Genomic DNA, 27639 nt, shown 5'->3' with positions numbered 1-27639 from the left:
GTTTCGGCGAGAACCGCTGTTTTAGAGAGCCTCCAGCTTTCCCGGGCCTGGAGGGGACAGCTAAGGACCAGGGCTGTCTGCAACTCCCAGGTGGGAACACCCAGGAGGTCTGCTTTCTCCCCGTGAAGTGGAAAATGGGTAAATGCTGGGGGAGGGGGAGGGAGAGGGGGAGAAGCGAGGGTCCCTGGAGAGAAGACAGGGAATAGATGCCGGGGAGATGGCAACCAGAGGCCAGATCCATTTGGAGCTCCTGGAAGGTTTTCCGAGCTGCTGCCGAGCAGTACGGTTAGAAACGCCGGCCTGCGCATCGCAGGCAGGACTGCTCTCCAGCCGGCCGGCCTCCTGGAGGGAGTGGGGGGAGCTGACCAGGGCCTGGACTGGGAGGTGCAGCAGGGGAGTCAGGGGCGGTGACTCTGGCCCAGGACCCGCCCTCCTGCAGGCTCAGGGGTCCCTGGTCACTGGCACAGTCGGGGAGCTGAGGGCTGAGCCCCGCGTCTCTGAGCTTCTCAGGCGCCTCTAGGAGGCCACGGCCAGGTCCTTTCACTCTGGCGCCCGAGGCCGGTTTCCTGATCCCTGGAAAGGGGTAGTCTGTGGGTGGCAGCAACTTCCTGCTGGTGTCTTAGGTCCCATTGGGCTTCTCAGCAATTCTACTAACCTTGGAACCAATTCCCTGCTTGAACTGTTAGTTTATTTTTAATCCTCACCTGGAGGTATTTTCCCCATTTCTTTTCAGAGATTGGAAGGGAGGGAGAGTGGGAGAGAAACATCAATGCAAGAGAGACACATGGATTGGTTGCCTCCCACACCAGCCCCGGCTGCCTTTATGCACAGCTCTCCGGAGGCAACGTTAGGCGCGTGGCCCGGGAAGGAATCACCTGCAGACCCGGGGCTAAGGTGGGCCTCCCTCTCCGGCGTTGTGAACCCAGGTCTCGGGCTCATCAAGGAAATATAGGCGAATTCCTTTCTCCATGGCAGCCGAGAGGCTAAGCATGGAGTGCGGGGCGGGGACATCGCAAAACTCTGCCCGAGTCGACAGGATCCCGACACACCGGGAGCAGGAGAGGGCCGGTACCCACGGCGCCGCAAGATCGACACACGCGGCGCCAAAAAATGTCCGTCCCAAGGCGCAGGCTCCGCGGAGGGGCGCTTCGGTCACAGCGCGCCCACCACCCAATCAACACCGGCCTTGCACAAAGCGACCCTCCCCCCAGGCCGCCGAAACGGAATCTCCACCCTCTCCTCCGGCGGCCTTGGCCCGCCCACTCCTGCCCAGGCCCCGCCCCGCGACGTCCTCGATAGAGATTCGCAATTGGCTCGTGGGATGAGCGCAAACTCTGGTTGGTTGAAGTGGAGTCACGAGGGCACAGTCGTCGCCTTTCCAGAGGGGATTACTGGGCAGGCTCAGTCTTTCGCCTCAGTCTCGAGCTCTAGCTGGTAGCGAGACGTACGCGCTCCGGTTCTTCAGTACCAGCGGCCGCCATCGACGCCGTTTGGTTCCTCTGGGCACATCTGCGCCACTCACCCGCTACACACTCCACCCTCATAAGCCGCCGCCATGGTGAAGCTCGCAAAGGTAAGAGGCCTTCCTCGCGCAATCACGGACGCCGAGGCCTATTTTCTGAGGAGCGCGCGCGCGGCGCCGCGAGGAGGAGGGCCTGCGCGCCGTCCCAGGCGCATTCGAGGGCGCCATGCTGCGGGAAGTCTCGCGTGAGCAGTGCGGAGGTCTCGCGTTTTTTGGGTACTTTTTTGGCGAGGTGGAGAGCTTGCAGGTGTTGCTGAAACGGCGTGGAAAGACTCCGGGACTGAGCGTAGTCCCGAGGGGGCGCTGCGCCTTGGTAGAGGGATGAGGCCAAACTCCTGGGACCGGTGCGAGCGGGACACCGCCTCCTGACGCACGTGCCTCGGCGGGCGGCCCGCCACGTGGGCCGTGCCGCGTGGGTTCTGGCGTCTCCGGAGGGGACCGTTCCGTGAGGTGGGGAGCGGTGGGATTTCTTCATTTGGAGGCCCGCGGCCTATAGGATCTTAACTATGAAGTGGACCCCGGAAGGAGGCCCCGCCGCGTGCTCTCTGTGCCTGGCTGCGCGCACATGGTGGAGATGGCCCCACGTGGCCCTGGGGCGGGGTTTCCCCGGGAAAGGAAAATTGTAAGACCAATGGTCTTAAAGACATGATTTTTCTTTAATGTTGCCCTGATTTAATGTCAGAGGAGTGGTGGGATAAAGTGCCAGAATTTACTGAAGGCTTTTTTTCCCTCAAACTATTGGGGTGACATTGGCCAACATGAACATAATAGGTTTAAGTGTGGGTTTCTATGTTACAAGATCTGTGTATTGCACCACGTGTTCACTATACAGTCAAATCTGTCACCATATGTTAGGACACCTCTACTGCCATCATCAAAGGGTTTTTTTAAGGCAGTTTTCCCCAGGTGAGGTTTTGAGTTGTTGGCATTAAAATGGTTCCATTGTAGGCTAGTGAGTATTAAGAAATTGTGCCTGATATAAGAGTAGATTTTGGAAGTATAAATTTTAAAACGGGTGTGCTTAAGGCAATAGGAAGAGGGAGATGATTTCTTTGAAATTGTCTTTTTACCTAGGGTTGGTTTATGTTATTTGTAATTGACAGAATGAAAAGTGGGTTCAGAGAAAGGGAGGTGACCATTGTACTATGAAGAATGTGAGCAAAATGTGAGTGGCCTGAAATGTGGGAGGTGTAATGTGCTAATGACTGTGTCTGTTGTAGGCTGGTAAAAATCAAGGTGACCCCAAGAAAATGGCTCCTCCTCCAAAGGAGGTAGAAGAAGATAGTGAAGATGAGGAAATGTCAGATGAAGAAGATGAAAGCAGTGGAGAAGAGGTAATTATGTACAATTTAATGCAGAGTCATGTACAGTCGTGTTGTATGCGTGAAAATACTGGCAAAGGTAAGATTGTATTCCTTCATACATGCCTTATTGAAATGGTTGAGTGTCAAAATTACTATAAGGGTAAGTATTTGGATGAGCTTGAGAGAAAAAACTAGAGCCTCTTCCTCATGATGATGTATTAAATCATTTTTCCAGTTTCAACATGCTAGCCCCACATACTAGATGAGGAAACAGCCTGGACAGCTAGCTGTCTTGTATGTGGCGGTGCTGAGCATTATATTCAGGTCTGAGATCAGTCTTACCGGAATCCTTTTCTAGCCGCCAAGCAGGTCTCTGTGTTTTTGTATGAGTTTTGTAACACTAGTCACATTTTATAATGTGGAGGGAGGAATGCCAGCTCCCTTTGTGCTGACAATGACACTCTGGTACTCCTGGCTACTGTTGCTTACTGTAAAGACAACTACAATAAGTCTTATTTTAACACATAACTTGACAAAACTGATGGTCAACAAGAAGTAACTTTGAGTGTGACTTGAATGTAGATAATGTTTTTATCAAGCTAACTGCTCACACTTCATATTAATTTTGCAAGGACTGTCCAGCCTATTTGATACTCATTTTATCTCTGGTCCTAATACTGAGCTTTCAGTGAACTTTATACCACCTTCCCAAATGATTTAATAACACTTAACAGAGCTTTTTAGTTACAGAAATTCATAATCCTTAAAACAACATGTAACATTAGTTATCATTGTCAGAAGAGAAAACAATTTGAGGCTTTAGAAAATCTTTCCTAGAGCCACACAGTAGCAGATGAGATCCAGATAGTCTATTTTTAGACTGCATTTGGGTACTTTTGGGCGAGGTGAAGAGCTTTGCCAAAGCACAAGTCTGGGTCCAGAGGTATTTGAAGTGTTAAGGATTCATTATGATTGGATATTTTACCTGAAAATGAGTACTGTGATTTCATGGGTACAGAGAAGGACATGTAACATGATGCTATAGCTTAACATGCTAGTGTATACCTAATACTATGTGGTCTTGAACCAGAGGTAGTGCCAGAATTTAGCACTCATTTATGTGGGAACCAATGCTCACTTTTTGAGTTTAAAAATAGACTCATGTTTATTTTTATTTAATTTACAGATTATCATTCCTCAGAAAAAAGGCAAGAAGGCTACCACAACTCCAGGAAAGAAGGTGATGGTTTCCCCAACAAAAAAGATAGCAGTTGCCACACCAGGCAAGAAAGCAGTTGTCACCCCTGGCAAAAAGGCAGTGGCTGTGCCAACCCCTGGCAAAAAGGCAGCAGTTACACCAGCCAAAGCATTAGCCACACCTGGTAAGAAGGGAGGCACACCAGGCAAAGCATTGGTAGCAACTCCTGGTAAGAAGGGAGCAGCCATCCCTGTCAAGGGAGCAAAGAACGGCAAGAATGCCAAGAAGGAAGATAGTGATGAGGAAGATGATGACGATAGTGAAGAGGAGGATGATGACGATGAGGAGGATGAGGATGAAGATGAGGATGAAATTCAGCCAGCAGTGATGAAAGCTACTGCTGCTGCTCCTGCCTCAGATGATGAGGATGATGACGAAGATGAGGATGAGGATGAGGATGAGGATGATGATGAAGAAGATGGTAAGGCGTTCTATTGGTAGTTCTTGGGCTCTTGTTTGCAAGGTACGTTAGGGTGAGGTTGTGGAGTGGGTGGGCAACATGCAGACATATCCTTCCATGACACCATGGGGATTAGATAAAAACCCTCCCAGGGATTCTCCGTGCTGGTTGTATACTAGGGTGTTAGTTAGCCATGAATGATTGCCTGTCTCTGAGAAAATGTTTAACACAGCACATTCTATGAGTAGTTTTCATAATATAGGGTTTTGCTTCCAAGTAATCTGTTAATTCTTGCTATAATTACTAAGCACAGTATTGTATTATGTATTTTTTTTTCCTTTAGATTTATCTGAAACTATGTTGGTTTGGGGATAATTCTCTTGAGTTTTTGACTAGGTAGCTTCTCTTTCAGACTCTGAAGAAGAACCGATGGAGATTGTACCAGCCAAAGGCAAGAAGGCTCCTGTAAAAGCTGTTCCTGTGAAGGCCAAGAGCACAGCTGAGGATGAAGATGAGGACGACGATGAAGATGATGATGATGATGATGATGATGAAGAAGATGATGAAGAGGACGATGAAGACGAGGATGACGAGGATGATGAGGAAGAGGAGGAGGAAGGTAATTGAGCTAGATTCTAAAGTGATTTGGTATGAGTTTTATTTAACACTAGAAAGACCGAAATTTTGTATATACCTATATTGCCCAAAAGCAGTCAAAATGACTGCATTGTGAAAGAATAATATCGGAGCACTCTTCACTTATGTTCCTTAGCTTTTCCAATAACTCACTTCTATTCGACATTTCTTTCATGAATTTCAATACACAGCCGAACTGGTCATATAAGAAATTTACTCAATTTCAATAATAAGAGTCATAATTTCCCAAGCAGTCAAAATGACTGCTTTTGGGCAATATAGGTATAACACATATATATATATATACCGGAAATGAAGGAGGGGGAGGTAACTACAATTACTAATAAACGCATTTATATGTTGTATAAAAAGTCACCAAATTCTAAGAAACTCTGTCATTATATACATCATTGTTTTTCTAATTGAAATTAAAAAGCAGTCAAAATGACTTCCTTGGGCAATCTAGTGTTAATGAAGATACTGAATATGTGTGGCTACTTATGGATAACACAGTTTGTTTGAAATCTTGTCCAGAGCCTGTCAAAGAAGCACCTGGAAAACGAAAGAAGGAAATGGCCAAACAGAAAGCTGCTCCTGAGGCCAAGAAACAGAAAGTGGAAGGTAACTTGTCAGAATGGAGAGGGGGAGGGATTTGCACCTAATAGCACAAGTGATGAACAAAAAAGGGACTTAATACTGAAACCTGATGTTACATTGCAGTATGCTGATGTGCTATGTATAGAAATTTATGTTGGAAATCAAATTCATCCCATACTTTATAAATCAGATTAATTTGAGTTAATTTTTTGTGCAGCCACAGAACCGACTACAGCTTTCAATCTCTTTGTTGGAAACCTGAACTTCAACAAGTCTGCTCCTGAATTAAAAACGGGTATCAGTGATGTTTTTGCTAAAAACGATCTTGCTGTTGTGGATGTCAGAATTGGTGTGTCCAGGTAAGCCATTGTACTCCTGGGTCTGCTAATACTTTTTTCCCTCCCTTTTTAGAACATTAGTACTTTACTCTTAAGCATGAATGTGTCTTCGAAGTTTAGACATTAATGAACTGTTACTTAGATTATTAAATTGTATGACCTTCCCCAATTGAAGTTTCCATAATCTCCCTTAACTTTTGATATAGCACAAAATAATTTTTAATAAGCTATCAGCTTTTATTCTTAAAAATATTTAATTTGAAACTATTAGATACAAATAACCAGATAGGATTCTCCTACCTTGATGCTTTAACAAGTTCTTTTGTTAGCTGTTATGAGCAGTGTAGTTAATAAAGACAAACTCATGCCCTAACTGGTTTGGCTCAGTGGATAGAGCGTTGGCCTGCAGACTGAAGGGTCCCAGTTTGATTCCGGTCAAGGGCATGTACCTTGGTTGGAGGCACATCCCTGGTAGGGGGTGTGCAGGAGGCAGCGGATCGATGTTTCTAGCTCTCTGTCCCTCTCCCTTCCTCTCTGGAAAGTCAATGAAACATTTTTTAAAAAGACAAACTCAGAGGTGGATCTGCATCAGGTCTTGGTACTTACACCTCAGTCTGTATCCTGAGTTTTCAGTGTCTTACTTAATTTTGCTAATAGAGTATGGTGCTTTTTAACTTAATCCGTTTGCCCCATCGCATTAGTGTTGCTATTTGTCTAGAATACATGTTAATGAGGGGTCTTCTGTTTTTTAAAAACTGTAATTTTTATCCTTTGCCTTATCACCTTAAAGGAAGTTTGGCTATGTGGATTTTGAATCTGCTGAGGACCTGGAAAAAGCCTTAGAACTCACTGGTTTAAAAGTCTTTGGCAATGAAATTAAACTAGAAAAACCAAAGGGAAAAGACAGTAAAAAAGGTATGTACTGCTTTAAGTAATTGTGATACTGAGAGGTAATTCCTTCATTGATATATTTCTAGACTAACTGGCCAGGTTAAATAATTACTCCCCCCCCCCCCCCCCCAGTGTTGTGGGGATTAAATAAATTAGAATGTTAAAAATGTTTACAGTAGTGCCTGGCAGTATTTGCTGGTGCTAGAAATTCCTGAGTCAGCAAGCAAGAATGGACTAATAAAAAATAACTGTTTAGCTCTGGCCAGTGTGACTGAGTTGGTGAACATCATCCCATGCACCAAAAGGTTGCCTGTTCAAATTCCCAGTCAGGACAAATGCCCAGGTTGCAGGCTTGATTCCCCCCGTTGGGGGAGGGGGCGGGGTGCGTGCAGGAGGCAGCCAATTGATGCCTCTTTTCCTAAATTTTAAAAAAACCTTCAAAAGAAATATAGCCTAGCCATCATGGCTCAGTCAGTGAGCGGTGACCTATGAACCAGGTGGTCAGGGTTCCATTCCTGGTCAGGGCATATAAATGGCCAGGTTGTAGGCTTGAACCCCAATGTGGGGCGTGCAGGAGGCAGTAAGATTTTTAAATTGATTTTTGAGAGAGATCCATCAATCGGCCACCTGGAAGATCAAGCCCACAACCCAGACTTGTGCCTTTGCCCAACCAACTGAGCCACACCAGCCAGTGCTGCTCATGACTTTAAATTTAAAATGCCCAGCTGGTGTGGCTCAGTGGTTGAGGATTGACCTATGAGCCAGGAAGTCATGGTTCGATACCCGGTGTGGGGTGTGTAGGAGGCAGCCAATCCATGATTCTTTCATCATTGATGTTTCCATCTCTCTCCCTCTGCCTTTCTCTCTGAAATCAATAAAAATATATTTAAAAATACATATTTTGATTTCAGAGAGGAAGGGAGAGAGAGAAACATCAATGATGAGAAAGAATCTTGGATCGCTGCCTTCTGCATGCCCCCCACTGGGGATCAAATCTACAACCCAGGCATGTGCCCTTGACCAGAATCACATCCGGGATCCTTCAGTCCATAGGCTGATGTTCTCTACCCACTGAACCAAACTAGCTAGGGCGAAAATACATTTTTGAAACAAACTGCTAAGCACCTACTAGGTTGAGTTCCATGTATCCAGCACATAGTTTGATGTCGGGTGTGACAGGAGCTTGTGTCTTGCTACTGCTGTATTGCCATACTATTGGTGTCTGTCTTGTACACTTATAGGACCCCAAATTATTAAACAGAACTTTTCTATTGGTCAGTATCTTGGAGGTAAGGAGAAAGGTCTTTTAACCCATCCAATTCATTTTGTGTTTTTTAAAATTTAGATCAAGATGCAATATCTTGGAGGTAAGGAGAAAGGTCTTTTAACCCATCCAATTCATTTTGTGTTTTTTAAAATTTAGATCGAGATGCAAGAACACTGTTGGCAAAAAATCTGCCTTATAAAGTTACTCAGGACGAATTAAAAGAAGTGTTTGAAGATGCTATGGAGATCAGATTAGTCAGCAAGGATGGAAAAAGTAAAGGGTATGTTTTGTGTCTATCAGAATGTTAAGAGTTTTATAAATCAATGTGATTCTAATTTATAAAAGGAATGGCCCAACTTTTCCTGTGTGTGATTTGGGCAAATCTATAACCTGTGCCTTAATTTCCTATCTGTACAATCGGGATAATGTACTTAATTTATAGTGATTTTAAAAGAGGAGTTAATGTGAAAAAAGGACTACAAAATATATAGTGTATGCTTTGTAAGGAATGGCAATTATTTGTGTTAAAAGTTAATGATTGTCCAACCTTCATGGCTCAGTGATTGAGCGTCGACCTGTGAACCAGGAGGTCGCTGTTTGGGGCCAGCCAGGTTGCGGGCTCAATCCCCAGTGTGGGGCACGTAGGAGGTGGCCAGTCAGATTCTCTCTCATCATTGATGTTTCTGTCTCTTTCCCCTCTCTGAAATCAATAAAAAATATAATTTAAAAAAATTAATATGGTTTTAAAAATCAAGCAAATTCTTTTTTTTTAAAAAAAAAACACCCTTTTGCAGGATTGCTTATATTGAATTTAAGACAGAAGCTGATGCAGAGAAAACCTTGGAAGAAAAGCAAGGGACAGAAATAGATGGGCGATCCATTTCTCTGTACTATACTGGAGAGAAAGGTCAAAATCAAGACCATAGAGGTGGAAAGAACAGCACTTGGAGTGGTAAGAATTTATGGGCTTCCTACAAAGTTCTAGAATTGATGGAGTGAAATCCTTTGCATCTTTGAATTTGATATAAGATGGATGATTGAGTGTAGATGTAGTTAAGCAAGTTATGCTTCTATTTGTAATAGTAATTCTGTGTTTTGAATGAGAGCTATATGAAATCATTTTGCATTAGAACATAGACAAGTTTAACTTCTTTGTTTTATATTTTGAATGACTTCATGTACATTTTTAAAATTTTATTTAATGTAAATTTTAAAATTAGAGTTTTGTTCTAGGAAGATATAGATCAGTAGTCAGCTTACACTTTTGAATAATAGGAATGGAAGGAAGCCAGACATAACGGTGCATTATAGGTACTCAGTATATTGAGACGCTCGGAATGGGATTCTATCTGCATCAACATTAGTATGTTAACTCTCCTAAGCACAGAAATTCTTAAGAACAAGATATAGCTGTGACTGAAGTTGCGAACCACTGTTTCACAGTTTTAATTTGGCATCTCTTTATTTGTAGGTGAATCAAAAACTCTGGTTTTAAGCAACCTTTCCTACAGTGCAACAGAAGAAACTCTTCAGGAAGTATTTGAAAAGGCAACTTTTATCAAAGTGCCCCAGAACCAAAATGGCAAATCTAAAGGGTATAGTAATTTGTATCTTTATGTTGTCAGTCATTGGCTGTAAGAGTGTTTTGAATTGATATAATCCTGTAACCCTGTTGGAAGCTGTATCATTTTTAGCTATACAAATCAGTATAAAATTAAGAGCCTCATTTATTTGCTTTAGCAGGGAGAAAAGGCTTATGGCATCAGGTACGATTGCAGAGGAGCCATGAGCTTGGTAACTTATTCTAAGTATTGTTCATCCTCAGGTATGCATTTATAGAATTTGCTTCATTTGAAGATGCTAAAGAAGCTTTAAATTCCTGTAATAAAAGAGAAATTGAGGGCAGAGCAATCAGGCTGGAATTGCAAGGACCCAGAGGATCGCCTAATGCAAGAAGCCGTAAGTTACAATTACCAGGGTGTTGTGGTTGGGGGATAGCTCTCCTCAGTGCCATGCTTCAACTTGGGTCAGATCTAGAGGTGAATTTTTTTTTTCTGTTGTTGCTGAGTAAATGACACTGGATATGATGACTGATTATCTGAGAAATAATTGATGAAATCCAAGAAAATTCCTCTAGATAGTCAAGTTCTGATCCAGCCACGTCAGCTCTGAGCAACAGATTTGCCCGTGGTTTACTGCCCTGTGTAGTGGTTGTAGCTTCCTGCTTGAGATCTGTCTCACTTGTTTGGGTTGGCTCTCCTGCTTTTGTAAAAGATCTGCTTTGGTGGTCAAAGTAGACTTGAGATAGCAGTTGATTTAAGCCCTTTGATTTCATTAAGTATTAGTTGTCTAAGATTACCTTCTTTTTCTCATAGAGACACTTGAGGGTTCCGATACAACAAGCATTCTTGGCTAGTGGTCATTCTAAACATTACATAAATCCATGTCATCATTATGAATGATTATTTTTTGTTCTTCCCCAGAGCCATCCAAAACTCTATTTGTGAAAGGTCTGTCTGAGGAGACTACGGAAGAGACATTGAAGGAGTCATTTGATGGCTCTGTCCGGGCAAGGATAGTCACTGACCGGGAGACGGGCTCTTCCAAAGGGTAAGGTGCAGGAGGGTACAGTGTCTACTGAGTGGGGACCTCTCATCCAGTGTGTCTTCTCAATGAGCTCCTTTCTGTCGCTCTGTGGCAGTTTATGGATTCGCACGAGAAGAAGAGACAATTCACAGAGCTAGCATTATTTTGCCTCCTGTCTTCAGAGGTATATTCTGCTGTTTTGTGAGACATTTTTGCATTTAGGCTGTCAGTAAACCCAGTTTCAACTTTCTGGAGAGAGCTACTCTTGCCACTTTGGTCTTTCCTCAATTGAGCAAGGCTACTTTCTCAGGGATCGATGTCCAATATGTGAGTCAAACCTCAGTTCTTAAATGTCTCCCATCTCAAACAGTTCTGTTCTTGACCAACTTGTTCACAGAAAAAAATATTTCTAATAACAAAACTGCAGTTCTAGGCCCTTTCATCTAGACCTGATAACCCTTTTATGCTGATACGTTAGCATGACAAAAAGCATCTCTCAGGCCACAGATGGGAGAGAATGTAAATCAGTTTTCCTCTAAACTTCTAGTTGTTAGCATCTCAGGAAATTGTGCTGTGAATATTTTTGTGTGTTTTGCTGGTGAAATGGAAGCTTAGCATGATTTTAAAACGAGTGCTGATGTTGCTGTGTGAAAGTGCTCGAAAAACAATGATCACAGGAAATTGGAGAGATAGAAAAACTGGTGTTGATTTGGATAAATGAAAAGCAGCTGGCTGAGGCCATGATCCCTGAGAAAGAAGATGCTGCACCAGTGGAACCTGTGCTGAAAGTGATTTAAGGCTAGTTAAGGCTGAATTGACCCATGAACCAGTAGGTCACGGTTCGATTCCTGATCAGGGCACATGCCTGGGTTGTGGGCTTGATCCCCAGATCCTCTGTGATCATTGATGTTTCTATCTCTCCCCTCTCCCTTTGTCTCAAATCAGTAATAAAAATATATATTAAAATAAGTAAATAAAGCCAGTAGGGATGGTTCCATAAAAGTAAGAGAAATGTTTGTTTATATAAAACAATATGTTAGCCATGTATTATGTATAAGAAAGGTTAAAATGGAATCATTTAGTGGTCTGGAATGGATTCAATTTACATTTCTAGTGGGGAAAATGATTCCATTTTTGAAGAGCCTGCTGGAATGAATGAAGTTAGAGTGTATTTTCCATATATCTTTGCTTTATAATGGATAATTTTATTTGGTGTTTTAGGTTTGGTTTTGTAGACTTCAACAGTGAGGAAGATGCCAAAGCCGCTAAGGAGGCCATGGAAGATGGTGAAATTGATGGAAACAAAGTTACTTTGGACTGGGCCAAGCCTAAGGGTGAAGGTGGCTTCGGGGGTCGTGGTGGAGGCAGAGGTGGCTTTGGAGGCAGAGGCGGCGGCAGAGGAGGCCGAGGTGGATTTGGTGGCCGAGGCCGGGGAGGTTTTGGAGGTAAGGATCATTGGGGTCATCAGTGGTCACTATCACTGGGGGAGGGAGACCTGGCAGCTTTGCACCTGTTCTTTAATGATGTCTTCCCTTCCTTCAGGTCGAGGAGGCTTCCGAGGAGGCAGAGGAGGAGGGGGAGACCATAAGCCACAAGGAAAGAAGACGAAGTTTGATTAGTTCTATCCCTGTCTTTCCCTCTTCCATTTGAAAAAGAAAGGACTCTGGTGTTTTTACTCTGTTACCTGATCAATGACAGAGCCTTCTAAGGACATTCCAAGACAGTATACAGTCCTGTGGTCTACTTGGAAATCCATTTAGATAACATTTCAAAGGAGATAACCTGTTGGTTTTGACTGGATATTCGTATAAACTTTTTAAAGAGATGAGTGGTAGAGCTAACCCTTATCTGTAAGTTTTGAATTTATATTGTTTCTTCCCGTGTACAAAACCATTTTTTTCCTACAAATAGTTTTTTTTGTGTGTTTGTTGGGATATAAAGGAAAGCAGAATGTTTTATCATAATTTTGCTTCAGCAGCTATGGGACAAATTAAAAGTCCTAAACTCTGGTGCCAGACTTGTACTTCCTAGAGTGTTTCTCCTGGAATATTGTTGAAGGTGGAGCATGGTAAACCCACTTCAGATCCATCCCACCCCTGATGAAAATGCTTGATGCTTAGGTTTCAAATGCTCCAGCCACAAGTTTGGTGAAATGGAAGTTTCCTCTGGCTTCTTGGGAGGCCACTGTGTTCTGACAAGCTCGGGAAAGAGGAACAGGAGCCCTTTGGTTAGGCCTCCTTAGATATACGCTGAGAGTATGGATTCTGGAATAGTCAGTGACTAATGTCGGATGGATGGACCAATGAGGACTGTGAGGCTGGGGAAGAAGCTACCAATCCAATAGATGATGGACCTGGTATTTTTTGGTCTATCTTCCAGCAACCTTAGGTGGAGCTATAAGAAAGGCCTTTGGTTTTGCACTATGTGCAGTACCCGGACATTCTAACTGACTTACTAAACATTCCCTGCCCCTGTTACACAAACACACACACACACACACACACTTTTGTTAGAAGTTAAAGGCTGACGAGATGTCTAGGGTCAAGGGACTGACATGATACATTTACTTGGAAAATGGTGCACCAGCCCAGCTGATGTGGCTCAATGGTTGAGTGAAAATGTATGAGCCAGAGGTCATAGTTCAATTCCTGGTCTGGGCACATGCTGGAGTTGCAGGCTTGATCCCCAGTAGGGGGCATGCAGGAGACAACTGACCAATGATTTTCATGTTTCTCCCTCTGAAATCAAGGAAAAGTTTTAAAGTACCCCCGGTGACAGCTGAGTTTTTAAAAAATGTATTTTGATTTCAGAGAGGGAGTGAGGGAAACATCAATGATGAGAGAATCATTGATCAGCTACCTCCTACATGTGCCCTTGATTGGAATTGAACCTGGGACACCAGTCTGCAGGTGGATGCACTATCCACTGAGCCAAACAGGCTAGGGCACGGCCGAGATTTTTTAAATCGGCCAACTCTTAAAAGCAGGTGGACTTAACTACCTGGTTACTAATCAGACTTAAAAAATGCAGTACTTTTAGAATTCAATACACTTATAAGGAAACAAACCTAAAAGGTAAGTGGGTAGTTTTGTCTTTTTTTTTTTTTTTTTTTTTGGCTGGTGGGATGTGGAAATCTAAGCCATGTGGCACATCAACCACTTACCAGTCCTGTTCCAAGTACTAAGGACTTAAGAGCAAGACAAGTCTTGCTTTTGAGAGATGGCAGTGCTAGTGAAAGTGGTGCTGCCAAGGGAGGTCTGTCCTGATAGGGAGACCAAAATGAGCTGGGAGCCAGTGTTTTCCTAGACTAAAAGTTACAATTATTCCAAGCATGTCATGGTTAAATCTCAAAAGGCTGAGTGGAGTTAGAATTGAACATATCAAAAGTTTTGTTAATGGTGCTTAATCCCTCCTAAACTGTCATGGGCCTCCAGGGACCCATCAGCATTGACTTGGGCCTTCTCCCAAGCAGATGCTTGGCTGCTTTGCTCAACTATTGACAGGCCTAAGAGTGTCATAGGCAATTTGGGAATCTAGGAGCATGAAGTAGGAGTGCAACTAGCTCAGGCCCAATAGTACTTATTCAATGCTTGTCTGACTTGGAAACTTAGAGTAGGGTTTTGGGGGCTTACCTTGTTGAAGGGAAGGTACAGAAGGCTAGAGCCTGACCTGATAATTGCAAGAGGAGTTCTTGGCTGCTAGGGTAGGTAGGGCCTGTACTATAAGATACCTGTCCTGCCATTAGAGTTGGTCTCTGATAGATAAATGCTAATACCATGTCCTCAATATGGGCAGGAAAGTTAAGGTTCTTCCTGCTACTTCCTTCCCATTAAGGGATGGAAACAGTCCAGTCCTGTTAACTCCAGAGGTATGCTGGTTTAAATGAAGATTAGGGTGGAAGCCCAGCCAGTGTGACTCGGGTGGTTAAGCTTTGACCTATGGAACCAAGAGGCCACGGTTAGATTCCCAGTCAGGGCACATCCCCAGGCTGAGGGCTCAATTCCCAGTGTGGGTGTGCAGGAGGCGGCAGATTAATGATTATCATCACTGATATTTCTATCCCTCTCCCTTTCTGAAATAAAAGTATTTAAAAAAAAGATGAGGATGGAGCGTGATTACCCTGCAGGGCTGGAGAGGAGTGCTAGGGCTTGCATTTAGGGTCAAGCCCTGTAAATAGCCCAGGTCTTCCTGGTACCTGTCTGGTTTCTGATTTGATGGGTTGGGTGAGGACCTGCTGCCATTTTAGAAAAGCAGTCCATTTCAGGAAATGGTGGTTGCTACTTTTGTCATTCTTCCAGCAGGTGGCAGCACATCCACAAGGATGTGGAGATGCCTTGGGGGAAGCCTGAAGATTAGTTTCAGCCCAGTGGATCTGGAACTCAATACTCTCTCAGATTAGTGACAGGGCCTGGGAATCTGCAGGAAGTTCATCAGTTGGTTCTGATAATGGTGGACTGGCTTCTAACAGACTAACCCTTCTGCTGATAATTATAAACTCTGGACAAAACTTTTGGAGGTGTTGAAGGACAATACCAGAAACTGAAGCAGACACTATCCTTGAAATAAGGACACTAGGGGAGAGTCATGCTTAGCCTGTAGTTGTGTTTTCAGGTGTCAAAATTCTCTGCAAAGAAATTGATAGTGTTTTGTGTCTGTGCCCTAGGTAAAGTGCTTCCCCAGCACTTGATCTTTGCAAGGCTGTTCTTGGCTCTGTTTTCTTCTATGTCAGCGGTTCTCAACCTGTGGGTCGCGACCATCGGAAAACATATAGCATATCAGATATTTACAGTATGATTCATAACAGTAGCAAAATTACAGTTATGAAGTAGCAACGAAAATAATTTTATGGTTGGGGTCACCACAACATGAACTGTATTAAAAGGTCGCGGCATTAGGAAGGTTGAGAACCACTGTATGTGGGCAGGACTACCAAGAAAGCTTGTAGATTTTCTAGGAGATCAAAATGGTTGTTTCAGAACCTCAAATGGGAAGACATCTCATTTAGATGGTTAAAAGTATCCACCAAATACGGTAACCTAAGAATATAATTTTCTTCAGAGTCTTTCAAGAAGTGGGCTTTCTCCCTCTTTCAGAAAAAGACTTCTGCTGTCAGTCTGAACAAATGCCTTAGAACTGGTCCTTCAAAAGTCACTAAGAAGCACTTCAAATGATTGTTTTCCCATTTCCTGGTAAACTTTTTTTCAAATGCAATGATTGAGAGACCGGCTTCTGATAAAGTCGATGACTTTTAGAAATGTTGACAAAACATCTTTCAGGATGTTGGAAAAGTCTTTGTTGCCTGTGCACGTCTATGTAAAATGACAAGGGGAGCTTTCTTTATCGCTAAATTTGCAAATTCAGTTTTGCAGGAGGCTCATCTGCTCAGAGAACTTTTTCTATTCAGACAAAGTTTTATTTGGCAAAAAACCTTTTTACCACTTCCAAAATGTTGACAGCCTTTGTAGTTTGCAAAGGCGATTTACAAAGTAAATCTTGGGTAGCTTCAGCATGCCCATAATGAGCAAAAGCATGAGAAAAAAGCCTCCTTGGGGAATAATGAGGCTGCTGTTTCCTGAAAGACCTACTTTAAAATTCTATATAATAAAAGGCTAATATGCAAAATGACCGAATGTCAGAACAACCGGTCGCTATGATGCACACTGACCACCAGGGGGCAGATGCTCAATGCAGGAGCTGCCCCCTGGTGGCCAGTGTGCTCCCACATGGGGAGTGCTGCTCAGACAGAAGCTGGTGAGCGCAGTGGCGGTGGAGGGAGCCTCTCCTGCCTCTGACAGCGCTAAGGACCCCTCGGGGGATGTCCGCCTGCTGGCTTAGGGGTCCTGGACTGCAAGAGGGCTCAGGCCAAGCTGAGGAACCCCCCTCCAGTGCACGAATGTCATGCACCAAGCTTCTAGTGTTAAAATAAATGTCATCTCTTCTACACATTACATCATTTGATGGGGGAACTGCTTCCAGTGTTTTCTTTTGACTCAATCCAGAAAGTGGCTCCATAGTTTGTGTGCATGTCCTGGCACTCTGACATGGGAGATTTTCTTTGGCTTCTGGTAAGCAATCTTAGAGGATGCTTTCATAAAAGTTTCTCATGAAATAGCCAATCCAAGTGTTGGAAGTGTTCCAGCTTCTTTGAATTGAGCTTTTCTTACATAAAACCCCTCTTCATCTCTACGCATTTTTAGGACATATCATGCCCTTTCTGTTTTGCTGGTTTCATTCTTCCATTCACAAAAAAATTTCAGCACAAAAATACCTGGCTTTTGTATCCTATTATGTTCATTATTCAAAGTGAAACTAGCCGGGCTGTTGTGGCTCAGTGTTTGAAAGTCAACCCATAAATGAGGTCACCAGTTCAATTCCCAATCAGGGCAAATGCCTGGGTTGGGGGCTCCTTCCCCAGTAGGGGCCTACAGGAGGTATCTGGTAGATGTTTCTCTCTACCCTCTCCCTTCCTCTTTCTAAATCAATAAAAATATATTTTAAAAAACAACAAAAAAGTGAAACTGAATAATAGTCATTTTTTAATGTTTTTTAAAAAAATTGATTTGAGAGAAAGGGAGAAGGAGAGATGGAAACATCAATGAGAGAAACATCAATTGGCTGCCCTTTGCACTCCCCTTAATAGGGATTGAGCCTGCAACCCGGGCCTGTGTCCTGACTAGGAATCAAACCAGCAACCTCTTGGTGCATGGGTCGATCGATGTTCAACCACTGAACAACACCAGCTGGATTGTGATGGTCTTTTTTTTTTTTTTTTTTAATATATTTTATTGATTTTTTACAGAGAGGGAGAGGGATAGAGAGTTAGAAACATCAATGAGAGAGAAACATCAATCAGCTGCCTCCTGCATACCCCCCACTGGGGATGTGCCCACAACCAAGGTACATGCCCTTGACTGGAATTGAACCGGGACCCTTCAGTCCGCAGGCCGACGCTCTATCCACTGAGCCAAACCGGCTAAGGCTGTGATGGTCTTTTGAATGTGTCAACCTGACTAGGCTACAGTCCCTAGTTCTTCCATCAAACACTAATTTAGGCATTGCTTGGAAACTGGCAATGGGGGAAATGCTGAGGCAGGTGGCCTGGATTACAAATGGGAAGTCAAATATGCTGTCCTCCCACCAACCACCATGCACTCCCCCTGCAGACTCCACTGGTTCTTTTTTTTTTTGATTTTTTTTACAGAGAGGAAGGGAGAGAGAGAGTTAGAAACATCGATGAGAGAGAAACATCGGTCAGCTGCCTCCTGCACACTCCCTACTGGGGATGTGCCTGCAACCCAGGTACATGCCCTTGACCGGAATCGAACCTGGGACCTTTCAGTCCGCAGGCCGACGCTCCATCCACTGAGCCAAACCGGTCAGGGCTCCACAGGTTCTTAAGGTGCTTGGGACAACTGTGGCTAAACTGACTTCGGACTGGTCACTTGCTTTTTGTTCTCCCCACTGGGAACTGTGTGAAAAGGGATATCCTGAGCCCCATTCTGTTCCTTTTGAATATGTTGACTGAACCTGGTTGGAATTGCATAGAGAACTAAAGGACCAAGAATAGCCCAGAGTCCCCCATTCATCCGGACTATAGATGATGGGGGGAGGGGGGGGTCCAAGCCGACTGCAGTGATTACGCAGTGAGCAGCATATGGGAATGCAGAGACAGAAAGTAGACACTCTCAGGGAGCTTGGCTGTGAAGGTCAGAGTAGATAGCAGTAGCTGAAGAGGATTATAGGATTGAAGGAGAGGTTTTGTTTTTGTTTGTTTTTAATATATGAGAAACTTGAATCCATTTAGGTGACCATTGAGAAGGTCTCAAATAGGCGGGTGCATAGGAAGCATGGAAATAAACCCAACTGTACCTGAGAATCTATACTAATAAAAGCCTAGGTGGGCCTTGCGCCCTTGTGTGACGCCCTCATGTAATCACAAGATGGCCACCCCCACATCGTCACAAGATGGCAGCCATAAGATGGCCTGTAGCGGAGGACAATTGTGGGCAATCGGGGCGGCAGGGGAGCAGTTAGGAGTCAATTAGGCCGGCAGGGGAGTGGATAGTGGCCGATCAGCCTGGCAGGCAGAGGGGTTAGGGGCAGGCAGGCAGGCAGGCAGGCAGGCGAGTGGTTAGGAGCCAGCAGTCCCGGATTGTGAGAGGGATGTCCAACTGCCGGTTTAGGCCTGATCCCACATCTCCTGAGGGGTCCCAGATTGGAAAGGGTGCAGGCTGGGCTGAGGGACACCCCCCCTCCCCCGTGCATGAATTTCATGCACCAGGCCTCTAGTCTATACTAATAAAAGGGTAATATGCTAATTAGACTGGATCAGCCAGACATCTTCTGGACGTCCAACTTCCTTCCGGACAAAACCACTGTGGCGGAGGTGGTTAGGGGTGATGAGGCCAGCAGGGGAGCAAGCGGTTAGGGGTGATCAGGCCGGCGGGGAAGCAAGCAGGGGCAAGATCAGGCCGGCATTGGGGAGCAAGCAGTTAGGGGCGAGATCAGGCCGGTGAGGGAGCTGTTAGGGGTGATCAGGCAGGCAAGTAGAGGCAGCTAGGGGCAATCAGGCAAGCAGGCAGGTGAGCGGTTAGGAGCCTGAGGTCCCAGATTGTGAGAGGGATGTCCAACTGCGGGATCAGGCCTAAACCGGCAGTCAGATAACCCCCAAGGGGTCCCAGATTGGAGAGGGTGCAGGCCGGGCTGAGGGACCCCCTCTCCCCCATGCACGAATTCTGTACACCAGGCCTCTAGTCCAGCCGTGGGCAAACTACGGCCCGTTTGAAATGAATAAAACTAAAAAAAAAAAAAAGACCATACCCTTTTATGTAATGATGTTTACTTTGAATTTATATTAGTTCACACAAACACTCCATCCATGCTTTTGTTCCAGCCCTCCGGTCCAGTTTAAGAACCCATTGTGGCACTCGAGTCAAAAAGTTTGCCCACCCCTGCTCTAGTCTATAATAATAAAAGCGTAGTGTGCTAATTAGACCGGACAGCCTTCAGATGACCTTCTGGAAAAAACCGGGGCTGTGAGGGAAGCCTAGGTTCTGGGTGCCTGCCTGCAGCTGGAGGAAAGCCAGTGCTGGCAGCCTGGGGAAGGAAGGCCTACTCTTGCATGAATTTTGTGCATTGGGCCTCTAGTTCAGTATATAATAAACTTTGCACTTTGGATTGGTGGAGGAAAGACAGACTGGTGTGAGAACAACTGGATAACCACCTGCCTGGAGAAATATTGTGTTAGCACTTCGTGCCTTATATTAAAATAAATTTTAGGTGGATCAAAGGTATTGATATGAAAAGTGAAATATAAAATACTAGGGGGAAAAAGAAAGTAAAATACTAGAAGAAAACATGGGAAGTGACAAGTGGAAAAATATTTTCACAGCATATGAGATAAATGTCTGTGATGAAGCCCTTCTACAAATAATTTAAATAGACAAATAAGGCAATAGAAAATAGACAAAGGTTTTGAACAACCCTTTCTCATACAAGGAAATACAAATGACTTATGAACACATGAACCAATGTGACCTTATTTGGGGTAATAGACATACAAATTAAAACTACAACAGTATACACCTTGTCTTACCTGTTAGATTGGCAAAGATCACCAGGTTTGCTAACATACTTTTGGCAAGAGGGGCTCCCTGTGTGTTGCTCTAGTGCAGTGGTTCTCAACCTTCCTAATGCCGCGACCCTTTAATACAGTTCCTCATGTTGTGGTGACCCCCCAACCATAAAATTATTTTCGTTGCTACTTCATAACTGTAATTTTGCTACTGTTATGAATCGTAATGTAAATATCTGATATGCAGGATGTATTTTCATTGTTACAAATTGAACATAATTAAAGGATAGTGATTATGTCCTGACTGGTTTGGCTCAGTGGATAGAGCGTCAGCCTGAAGGGTCCCAGGTTCAATTCCAGTCAAGGGCATGTACCTTGGTTGCGGGTACATCCCCAGTAGGGGGTGTGCAGGAGGCAGCTGATCGATGTTTCTCTCTCATCAATGTTTCTAACTCTATCCCTCTCCCTTCCTCTCTGTAAAAAATCAATAAAATATTTTTAAAAAATAAAGCATGGTGATTAATCACAAAAACAATATGTAGTTATATACAGTGGGGCCTTTTTATTTATTTATTAAGTTTCATAAAGTTTTTACTTAAAAAAAAAGTTTTACAAAATCCCATTCTTCCGACCAAGAAACCTGCCCACAGGCCATGAGAGTTTCTGCTGAGGACAGCGGCAGTCCCAGGGTTGAAGGGCACCTCGCTGCAGAACCCACCAGAAGGTTTCTTAAAGGGCCTTTCAAAGGCTGAAGCAGGAACAGAACTGCTGGGTCTGAATCTTACGTTTCTGCTACATGGTCCATGCGGTGTGCACATCACAGCTGGCATGGAACTGCCTGCGTTTAGTTCGAAACACCAACCATGCCCAGGAACATCTTCTCTGAGAAGCGATCCCAGAGCCGTGGCATCAGAGGCAGCAGTGGTGTCGCCGGTGCCAGAGGATGACGAGCAAGCGGACTGGGAAGTCCTGGGCTCACTTGGATCCTCATCTCCACCAGCGAATAGGAGAATCTGCTTCCAAATTAATTATGGACACCTCCTCCCACGCTCCGAGGAGCCATCAGCGATACGTACTCTAGATGATGCAGCACGAGGTTGCAGGGCGCAAGCGCCCACTGCCTGGCAGCCTAGGTCCGCTGCTGCAGCCTAGGTCCTCTGCTGCAGCCTAGGTCCGCTGCTGCAGCTGTTAGGGGTTCAATCAGTGAGATAGACCACCGACTCAAAATTTAAATTTTAAGAGCCTTTATTAAGCTGGCCAGCTAACTACAGCCGCGTCCCTCCCGTAGGAGCATCACAGCTTGCAGTGCCGACCGAGAGTACAGCAAAGCTTTTTATCTGCAATACTACAAAGTATTTCCAAGAAAAGAAAAAACAAACTGCAAAGCGGTTTATTAGCCGTTTCTGATACTGGCAGGGTAAAAGTTCACATAAAGTTTACAAGTACAAACGGGAGGAAAGCAAAGTCACACCTGGCTGGGTTTAATCATAACACATTGCTTTTCTAGCGAGATAATTAGCAATTTTTCTCTCCCATGGTCCCTGCCCCTCAGCCCACTCAGTAATTCTTCTCTGCCAGGACCCTACCCCTAGCACATTCCCACCTGGTATTCACCACGGTGGGCCCAGGGGAATGAATCCAAATTCTAAGCAAAGCCACAAGCAGAACTTCCCTCTCTATGGAAGACCCAGCCCTTTGTGCGCTTGCTGGCGGCGGCCTTGAAAACTACACAGTTCTATCCAATCAAAAATGCACCTGGCATGGCATTGGGTGTATCTAGTCTCTGGCCTACAAGGCCAGACAGCCAAGTCTATCTTCCCCATTACTCAAGCAGGCTAAAACGGGCTAGGAAGCAAACTTATCTTCTAGAATAAGAGGCCGTCCAAAGAACAGCAGAGAACTCCAAACAGTAGTCCTACAGAACAGGGGTTCTCCTTCACACAGCCTAGGTCCTCTGCTGCAGCCTGTCGGCTTTGAACTTGGACACCCGCTTGGTGACGTCCGACCCTTCTGACAGGACTTCTCTCCGCTCAGGGATGGTGGGCAGCACAGGATGGACCGCGGCTGGGTGCGGGGCGAGGCAGGGCGACAATTCTCTCTCTATTACAGTTCCAGAAAAAGCCTCGAGCGGCCCGGGCTCCGGAAGCTGCTCCTGCTCCTCCTCCAAAATGCTCTCACCGCCGGCGCTCCGCAGGAGCCCGCGGCGCTCCTCGCAGTCGGCGCTGCCCTCGCTGGTGTCGCTGCACACGCTGTTCTCGCGGCTGCCTGACTGCAGGGTGGACTTCCGAGGGACGGACGCCCGCTTCACCAGGTTCTCGAAGACCCTGTAGATGTCCGCAGGGGTCCTGATCGTGGGCAGCTCCGGGGCCGGGTGGCCGCCACAGCTGTTCCTTCGCTTCCGTGTGGCTTCTTCCTTCTTCTCACTGAACTCTAAGGTGGTGTTTTTCCCAGGATCGATTCGAACCCGCTTGGGTTCGACGGTGTGAGAAAAGTAAATGGTTGGTACAGAGCTGGCCCCTGGCCCAAGAGCATCGCTGTCGTCACCATCCTCATCCTCATCACTTGAGGGGGCAACGAGCGCAGCGGTGTCGTCCGCGGCCTCGGCCGCTGGATGCGTCCCATCCACGTGTCCGTTCACACGTCCGTTCACACATGTGCCGGCGTCTTCCTTCTCCTCTTCGGAAGACGCTGTGTCTTCTCCGTTTGCAACCACAGTAGGAGGCTGACTCTCAAGTTCGCCCAGCAGCTCCTCCTGTCGCTCCAGTTCTTCCAGCCAAGCCCACAGCTCCTGGTCCGCGAGCAGATCCTTGGATTCAACATTTGCAAAATCCGCTTCAAAACTACCTGAAGTTTTGGGTTTGGAGTGAGGTTTATGAGCAATTCGGTGTTTTGCTTTAAATTCGAAGTCACTTTTGATCTCTTCTCTTATGTCAACAGTATCACCTGCAGCATCACTCATTTTCTGCAAATCTTCTGTAAATTCAACTCTGGATTCAAAATTTGTCATCACTTTTTTTAAATCATCTATTGTTTTTCTTGCATGTCCTTTCCGGTGCTCCACTAAGCCCACGGCCTGCTCTGCGGAACACTTGGCAAACCAACTGTCCCCCAGTAAAACGGTGACTTCGTCAGTATGGACGAGTTTTCCTGGCACGAAGGCAAACGGGCCAAATGGCACCATGACGTCATAGGACAGCTTGTCGGGCAGGGTGCCGAGCCGCTCCTGCAGGGCGCTGTCGTCGTCCTCCACCTGCTGCCAGTGCTGGATCCTCTCTCGGCAGCCGGCGACCACCTTTTCCTGCTCCTGGAGGAGCCGCGCTACCTCCGGGGCCCGCAGCGGGGCCGGGCCCGGGGCCGAGGCGGCGGCGAGGAGCGCGGGGTCAGGCAGGGCGTCCATGGCGTGGCCCGGGAGTCCTAAACAAGTGTTTATGGAGGCGGCGTGGCCCGCCCGAGGTGCAGGCCGCCGGGAGGGTCGCGCGGTGCTGTCAGGCCGCGCTGAGCGAGCGGACGTCCAGAGGCCTCCAGTGGGGCCTTGACTTACAAGTTTAATTCGTTCAGTGACAGAGCTCGTAACTCAAATCACTCGTATGTCAAATCATTAAAGTGAACGAGTGAGACACGTGATGCTGGGCTGATGTTGTGGCGTTCACTGTGACTAGCGGTGGGGTATCTGAAGCTGGCTGGTAACCCGAATTGTAGCTCCCAACTCAAAGCAAAAAATCGGCGGAGAGACGGCTGGTATCTCGAAAAACTCGTTAGTCGGGACACTCGTAAGTCAAGGCCCCACTGTATGTGTTTTCCGATAGTCTTAGGCGACCCCCAAAGGGGTCGTGACCCACAGGTTGAGAACCGCTGCTCTAGTATTGGGGTCCCCAAAGGTGTGGACAGAGTCAGCCAAGAAGGAATGAAACGGAGACAGCGTTCAGTTGATCAGCAGCCTAGCCAGGATCTCTACCCAGGATCTCCAGCCAAGTTCTGTCCTTTATTGTCTTGTTACATCTGTATTTATACCAGTTGATTTTAATCCTATCAATTTCTATTCTAAAGGTTAGGGCGTTTCTTATCTCCATTTCAGGGAGTAAAGATTATGTAGCTTAAGGGTGATTGTTCATAGTTAAAGTGACTAACTACCCACCTGGCATTTAGTTAAGGGGTTTTATTCCCTCCCTAACTTCAGGGAAAAATCCCTACCTGGGGAAACAACCTTTCTCAGAGAGGTGACCTTGGTTAAAACACATAGCGCCAAGAAGGGAGCAAACATATTAAGAACAGTATGCCATATACGCCATGTCCCTTGAAACATATGCTATGCAAATGTTTTTCCCTGCAGCAACTGTGTCAAGCAGCAAGGATGGACTGGCTTCTGGCACTCTAGTGCATGGATTTAGTACAATTTCTAGGGAGAGGGAAAGTTGGTAAATAGCTGTCTGTTATGGGCTGTGTACCCTCAAAATTCAAACAGATTTTAATATGTTGAAATCCTAACACCCAGTACCTCAGAATGTAATGGTGTATGGAGGTAGGCATCTTTAAGGAGGTAATCAAGTAAAAATAAGGTCATTAGATGGGTTCTACTCCAATATGACTGGTGTTTTTACAAGAAGAGGGAATTAGACAGACACAGAGGGAAGACCATCTGCAGACACAGGGAGAGATAGCATCTGCAAGCCAAGGAGAGAAGCCCCAGAAGAAACCAGCCCTGCTGCCACCTCCATCTCAGACTTCCAGCCTCCAGACTGTGCATGGACTCATTTCTGTTATTTAAACCACTCAGTCTGTGGTACTTTGCTATTGCAGCCCTAGCTGACTAATGCATCATCAAAGTTTAACTTGGCCAGGAAATGTCACTTGTAGGAATTTCTGTTACAGCTAGGATAGCCCATGAGCTCATGAGCATGTACAAGGAGATGCAAGCAGTATTGTTTGTATCAGTCCAGGTTTAAACAGGAAAATAGAAGCCATTCTAGGTATTTTGAGTAGAAAGAGATTAATAGAGGGAATTAGAGGCTGGTAGAAGCATTGAAGGAGCTGGGAGAGGAAAGGACAGAAAGATCCTAGAAATGAGGGATGTCGGGGAAGGTGCCACCAATGATCCCAGGTGCCAGCAGATGATCCCCAGGAGGACACCAGGAGCTGCTGGAAGCTGTCCCCAAGCACCTCAGCTGCCTGTTGCACTGAAGGAGAGGTCTTTCAGGGGGACCCCAGAAGCCCAGGAAAGATGCCACAGCTGCTGTTGGAGAACAATGGTGTCTACATCCTCAGCCTTCCAGATCAGGCGAGGGTGTCCCCCCCGGGTAGAATTCAGTCTAGAACATACTGGATAAGGGAGTCTGGAAATTCAGGGAGACGGAAATTCAGGGGCTGGGGATGATATTACAGTAACAATGATGGATCTAGGGGCTGGTTGTAGACATCAGGGCTCATCCACAGAATGCACCACCAGGCAGCTTCCGGTGGAATGTGGCTAACTCCACACAGACTGAGGTGGGATGACCTTTCAGATTCATGTCTCAAAGTAGCAAGTCTTTTGCACCAATTTATGTAAAAGATAAAAAGGGTGAGCCCTGGCTGGTGTGGCTCAGTTGGTTGAGCATTGTCCTGTGCACCAAGGTCACCAGTTTGATTCCTGGTCAGGGCACAAGCCTGAGTTGTGGGTTCAGTCCCTGAATGGGAGGCAACCAATCAATGTTTCTTTCTCTCCCTTCCCCTTCTTCTCTCTAAAATCAATAAAAACATATTTAAAAAACCCCAAAAAGATAAAAGGGGTGATAGCTCCGTGTGTGCTTGCATGTAGACTATCCCAGGAAACATCCACAGAGACAGGTGGCAGTGGTGGCCTCAGAGGACCGGAAAGTGGTAACAGGCACAGGAGAAAGAGGAACTTTTCCTCATTATATTCTCCTTTGTCATTTTTGTGCTGCGAGCATATACATATTCAATATGTAAGTAAAATAATTAAAAAATCAAATGACCAAATAGAGAAATAAACTTTCTCCAAAGGTCGAGGGGAAGCCTGGAAGCACCCAGCCCTGGCAGAAGCCCACAGATTTCCTGGGCCTCCCTGCACAGCTGTGTGGCTCAGTGACTGTCAGCTGCCCTGGAGGCTAAAGGGGAGGCCTAGGGAATCTGAGGAAGACAGAACAGGTCTTGAGGACAGAGCCTGGGCCCAGGGACAAAGCAGGCCCTGTCCACTTGGACATCAGTGTCTGCCAGCCCAGCCCCTGCGTGGGGGAGCAAGGCCAGGAAACCAGAAAGCTCTGTCTGAAGCAAGGACAAGCTGCAGGCCTGAAGCTTGGGGTCTCTGTAGGCTGCTGGTTTCAGGTATTCCTTTAGGAGCTCATACCTTTTGCCTATTTCTTTAAAAAAACAAAATAACAACAAAAAAAGCCCTGGCCGGTGTGGCTCAGTTAGCTGGGTGTAGTCCTGTGCACCTAGGGATTGCTGGTTTGATTCCCTGTCAGGGCACATGCCTGGGTTGTGAGGGCTTGACCCCTGGTAGGGGGTGTGCAGGAGGCAACCAGTCGATGTTATGTGCTCTCATCAATGTTTCTCTCTCTCTCTCTCTCAAAATCAATTTAAAAATCTTTTTTATATTAAAAAACAACAACCCCAAATATATCACCTTGAATTTTTTAAAAATGCATACCACCTTTGCTTTATTCTGAGCACTTCAGGTAGATATGAGTGGACTACTCTAGCCTTACCACCAGGTCTCTGGACTGATTGATGTTGACTTACATTCAATGTCTCCATCCAGGTCACCAATGGCTCTGTAGGGAGCAGTAGATCTGGAGGTTCAGACTTCCCCACCAGAACCAGGATGGGAGGGGAGGGGTGCTGGTGAGAAACGTGTACAATGCTGAGGATCATGGTTGGAGCTCAGGCAGAGGGAATCATCAGGGCAACTCCCTCATCTTCACTCAGTGCCCAGTTCCTCTCTGAGTGTGGCACACAGAGTCCATAAAATAAGACATTTTTCAGCCTTGAACTTTGATCCCAAAAAGTGGAAATGCTTCTGAGGTCTCAATTTTAGTCATACCTTGTTCTGTCTAGCACCTGTTATCATTCTGAAAATTTTCTTTTAAGTTGGCTTATCTTTCACTGATTTTCCAGTTATTTTATTAATTATTTCACTTTTACATCTTCCTTGCTCATTAAATCTTGTATGCTCTTTCCTATTTGCAACCCTCTTAATTTCTGAGCATCTGGTTGAATTGCTTACCTCGGCCAAGGATCATGAGGTTGCAGAGACACCTGGCCTCCCTT

At 45.6% G+C, this 27639-nt stretch overlaps 2 protein-coding genes and 3 non-coding genes across 5 annotated transcripts; 4 read left to right on the top strand and 1 right to left on the bottom strand.

The window, feature by feature from the left end:
* Window positions 1-1396: 1396 nt before the first annotated feature.
* NCL (nucleolin) lies at window positions 1397-12808 on the top strand. Its single transcript, XM_059703511.1, has 14 exons — window positions 1397-1573; window positions 2743-2856; window positions 4013-4505; window positions 4897-5103; window positions 5655-5741; window positions 5935-6076; window positions 6846-6970; window positions 8370-8493; window positions 9008-9165; window positions 9685-9808; window positions 10039-10172; window positions 10697-10823; window positions 12021-12244; window positions 12342-12808. The coding sequence occupies exons 1-14, from the start codon at window positions 1556-1558 to the stop codon at window positions 12416-12418; spliced, it is 2154 nt and encodes a 717-aa protein (XP_059559494.1). The 5' UTR covers window positions 1397-1555; the 3' UTR covers window positions 12419-12808.
* Window positions 5784-5853, top strand: LOC132238950 (small nucleolar RNA SNORD82). Its single transcript, XR_009453917.1, has one exon. It is a non-coding gene; the product is annotated as a small nucleolar RNA SNORD82 (small nucleolar RNA).
* On the top strand, window positions 10292-10370 carry LOC132238951 (small nucleolar RNA SNORD20). The gene has a single exon (XR_009453918.1). It is a non-coding gene; the product is annotated as a small nucleolar RNA SNORD20 (small nucleolar RNA).
* LOC132238941 (small nucleolar RNA SNORA75) lies at window positions 10877-11011 on the top strand. The gene has a single exon (XR_009453909.1). It is a non-coding gene; the product is annotated as a small nucleolar RNA SNORA75 (small nucleolar RNA).
* An 8627-nt stretch (window positions 12809-21435) lies between the features above and the next one.
* LOC132238344 (unconventional prefoldin RPB5 interactor 1-like) lies at window positions 21436-23777 on the bottom strand. The gene is made up of 2 exons (XM_059703512.1): window positions 22323-23777; window positions 21436-21544 (listed from the first exon to the last, which is right to left on the bottom strand). Exons 1-2 carry the CDS (start codon window positions 23768-23770, stop codon window positions 21541-21543), a joined length of 1452 nt encoding a protein of 483 aa, XP_059559495.1. The 5' UTR covers window positions 23771-23777; the 3' UTR covers window positions 21436-21540.
* Window positions 23778-27639: the final 3862 nt, after the last annotated feature.

The sequence above is a fragment of the Myotis daubentonii genome, chromosome 7, assembly GCF_963259705.1.
Source record: "Myotis daubentonii chromosome 7, mMyoDau2.1, whole genome shotgun sequence".
Classification (NCBI taxonomy): domain Eukaryota; kingdom Metazoa; phylum Chordata; class Mammalia; order Chiroptera; family Vespertilionidae; genus Myotis; species Myotis daubentonii.
Note: the sequence above shows the minus strand (reverse complement) of the source record. Positions and strands in the feature narration are given on the sequence as shown.

Coding starts and splice junctions, on each gene's coding strand:
- LOC132238344 (XM_059703512.1), bottom strand. CDS start 23,770: ATGGACGCCCTGCCTGACCCCGCGCTCCTCGCCGCCGCCTCGGCCCCG.
- NCL (XM_059703511.1), top strand. Junction 10,824..12,020: donor GAGACGGGCTCTTCCAAAGG/GTAAGGTGCAGG, acceptor TTGGTGTTTTAG/GTTTGGTTTTGTAGACTTCA. Junction 12,245..12,341: donor AGGCCGGGGAGGTTTTGGAG/GTAAGGATCATT, acceptor CCCTTCCTTCAG/GTCGAGGAGGCTTCCGAGGA.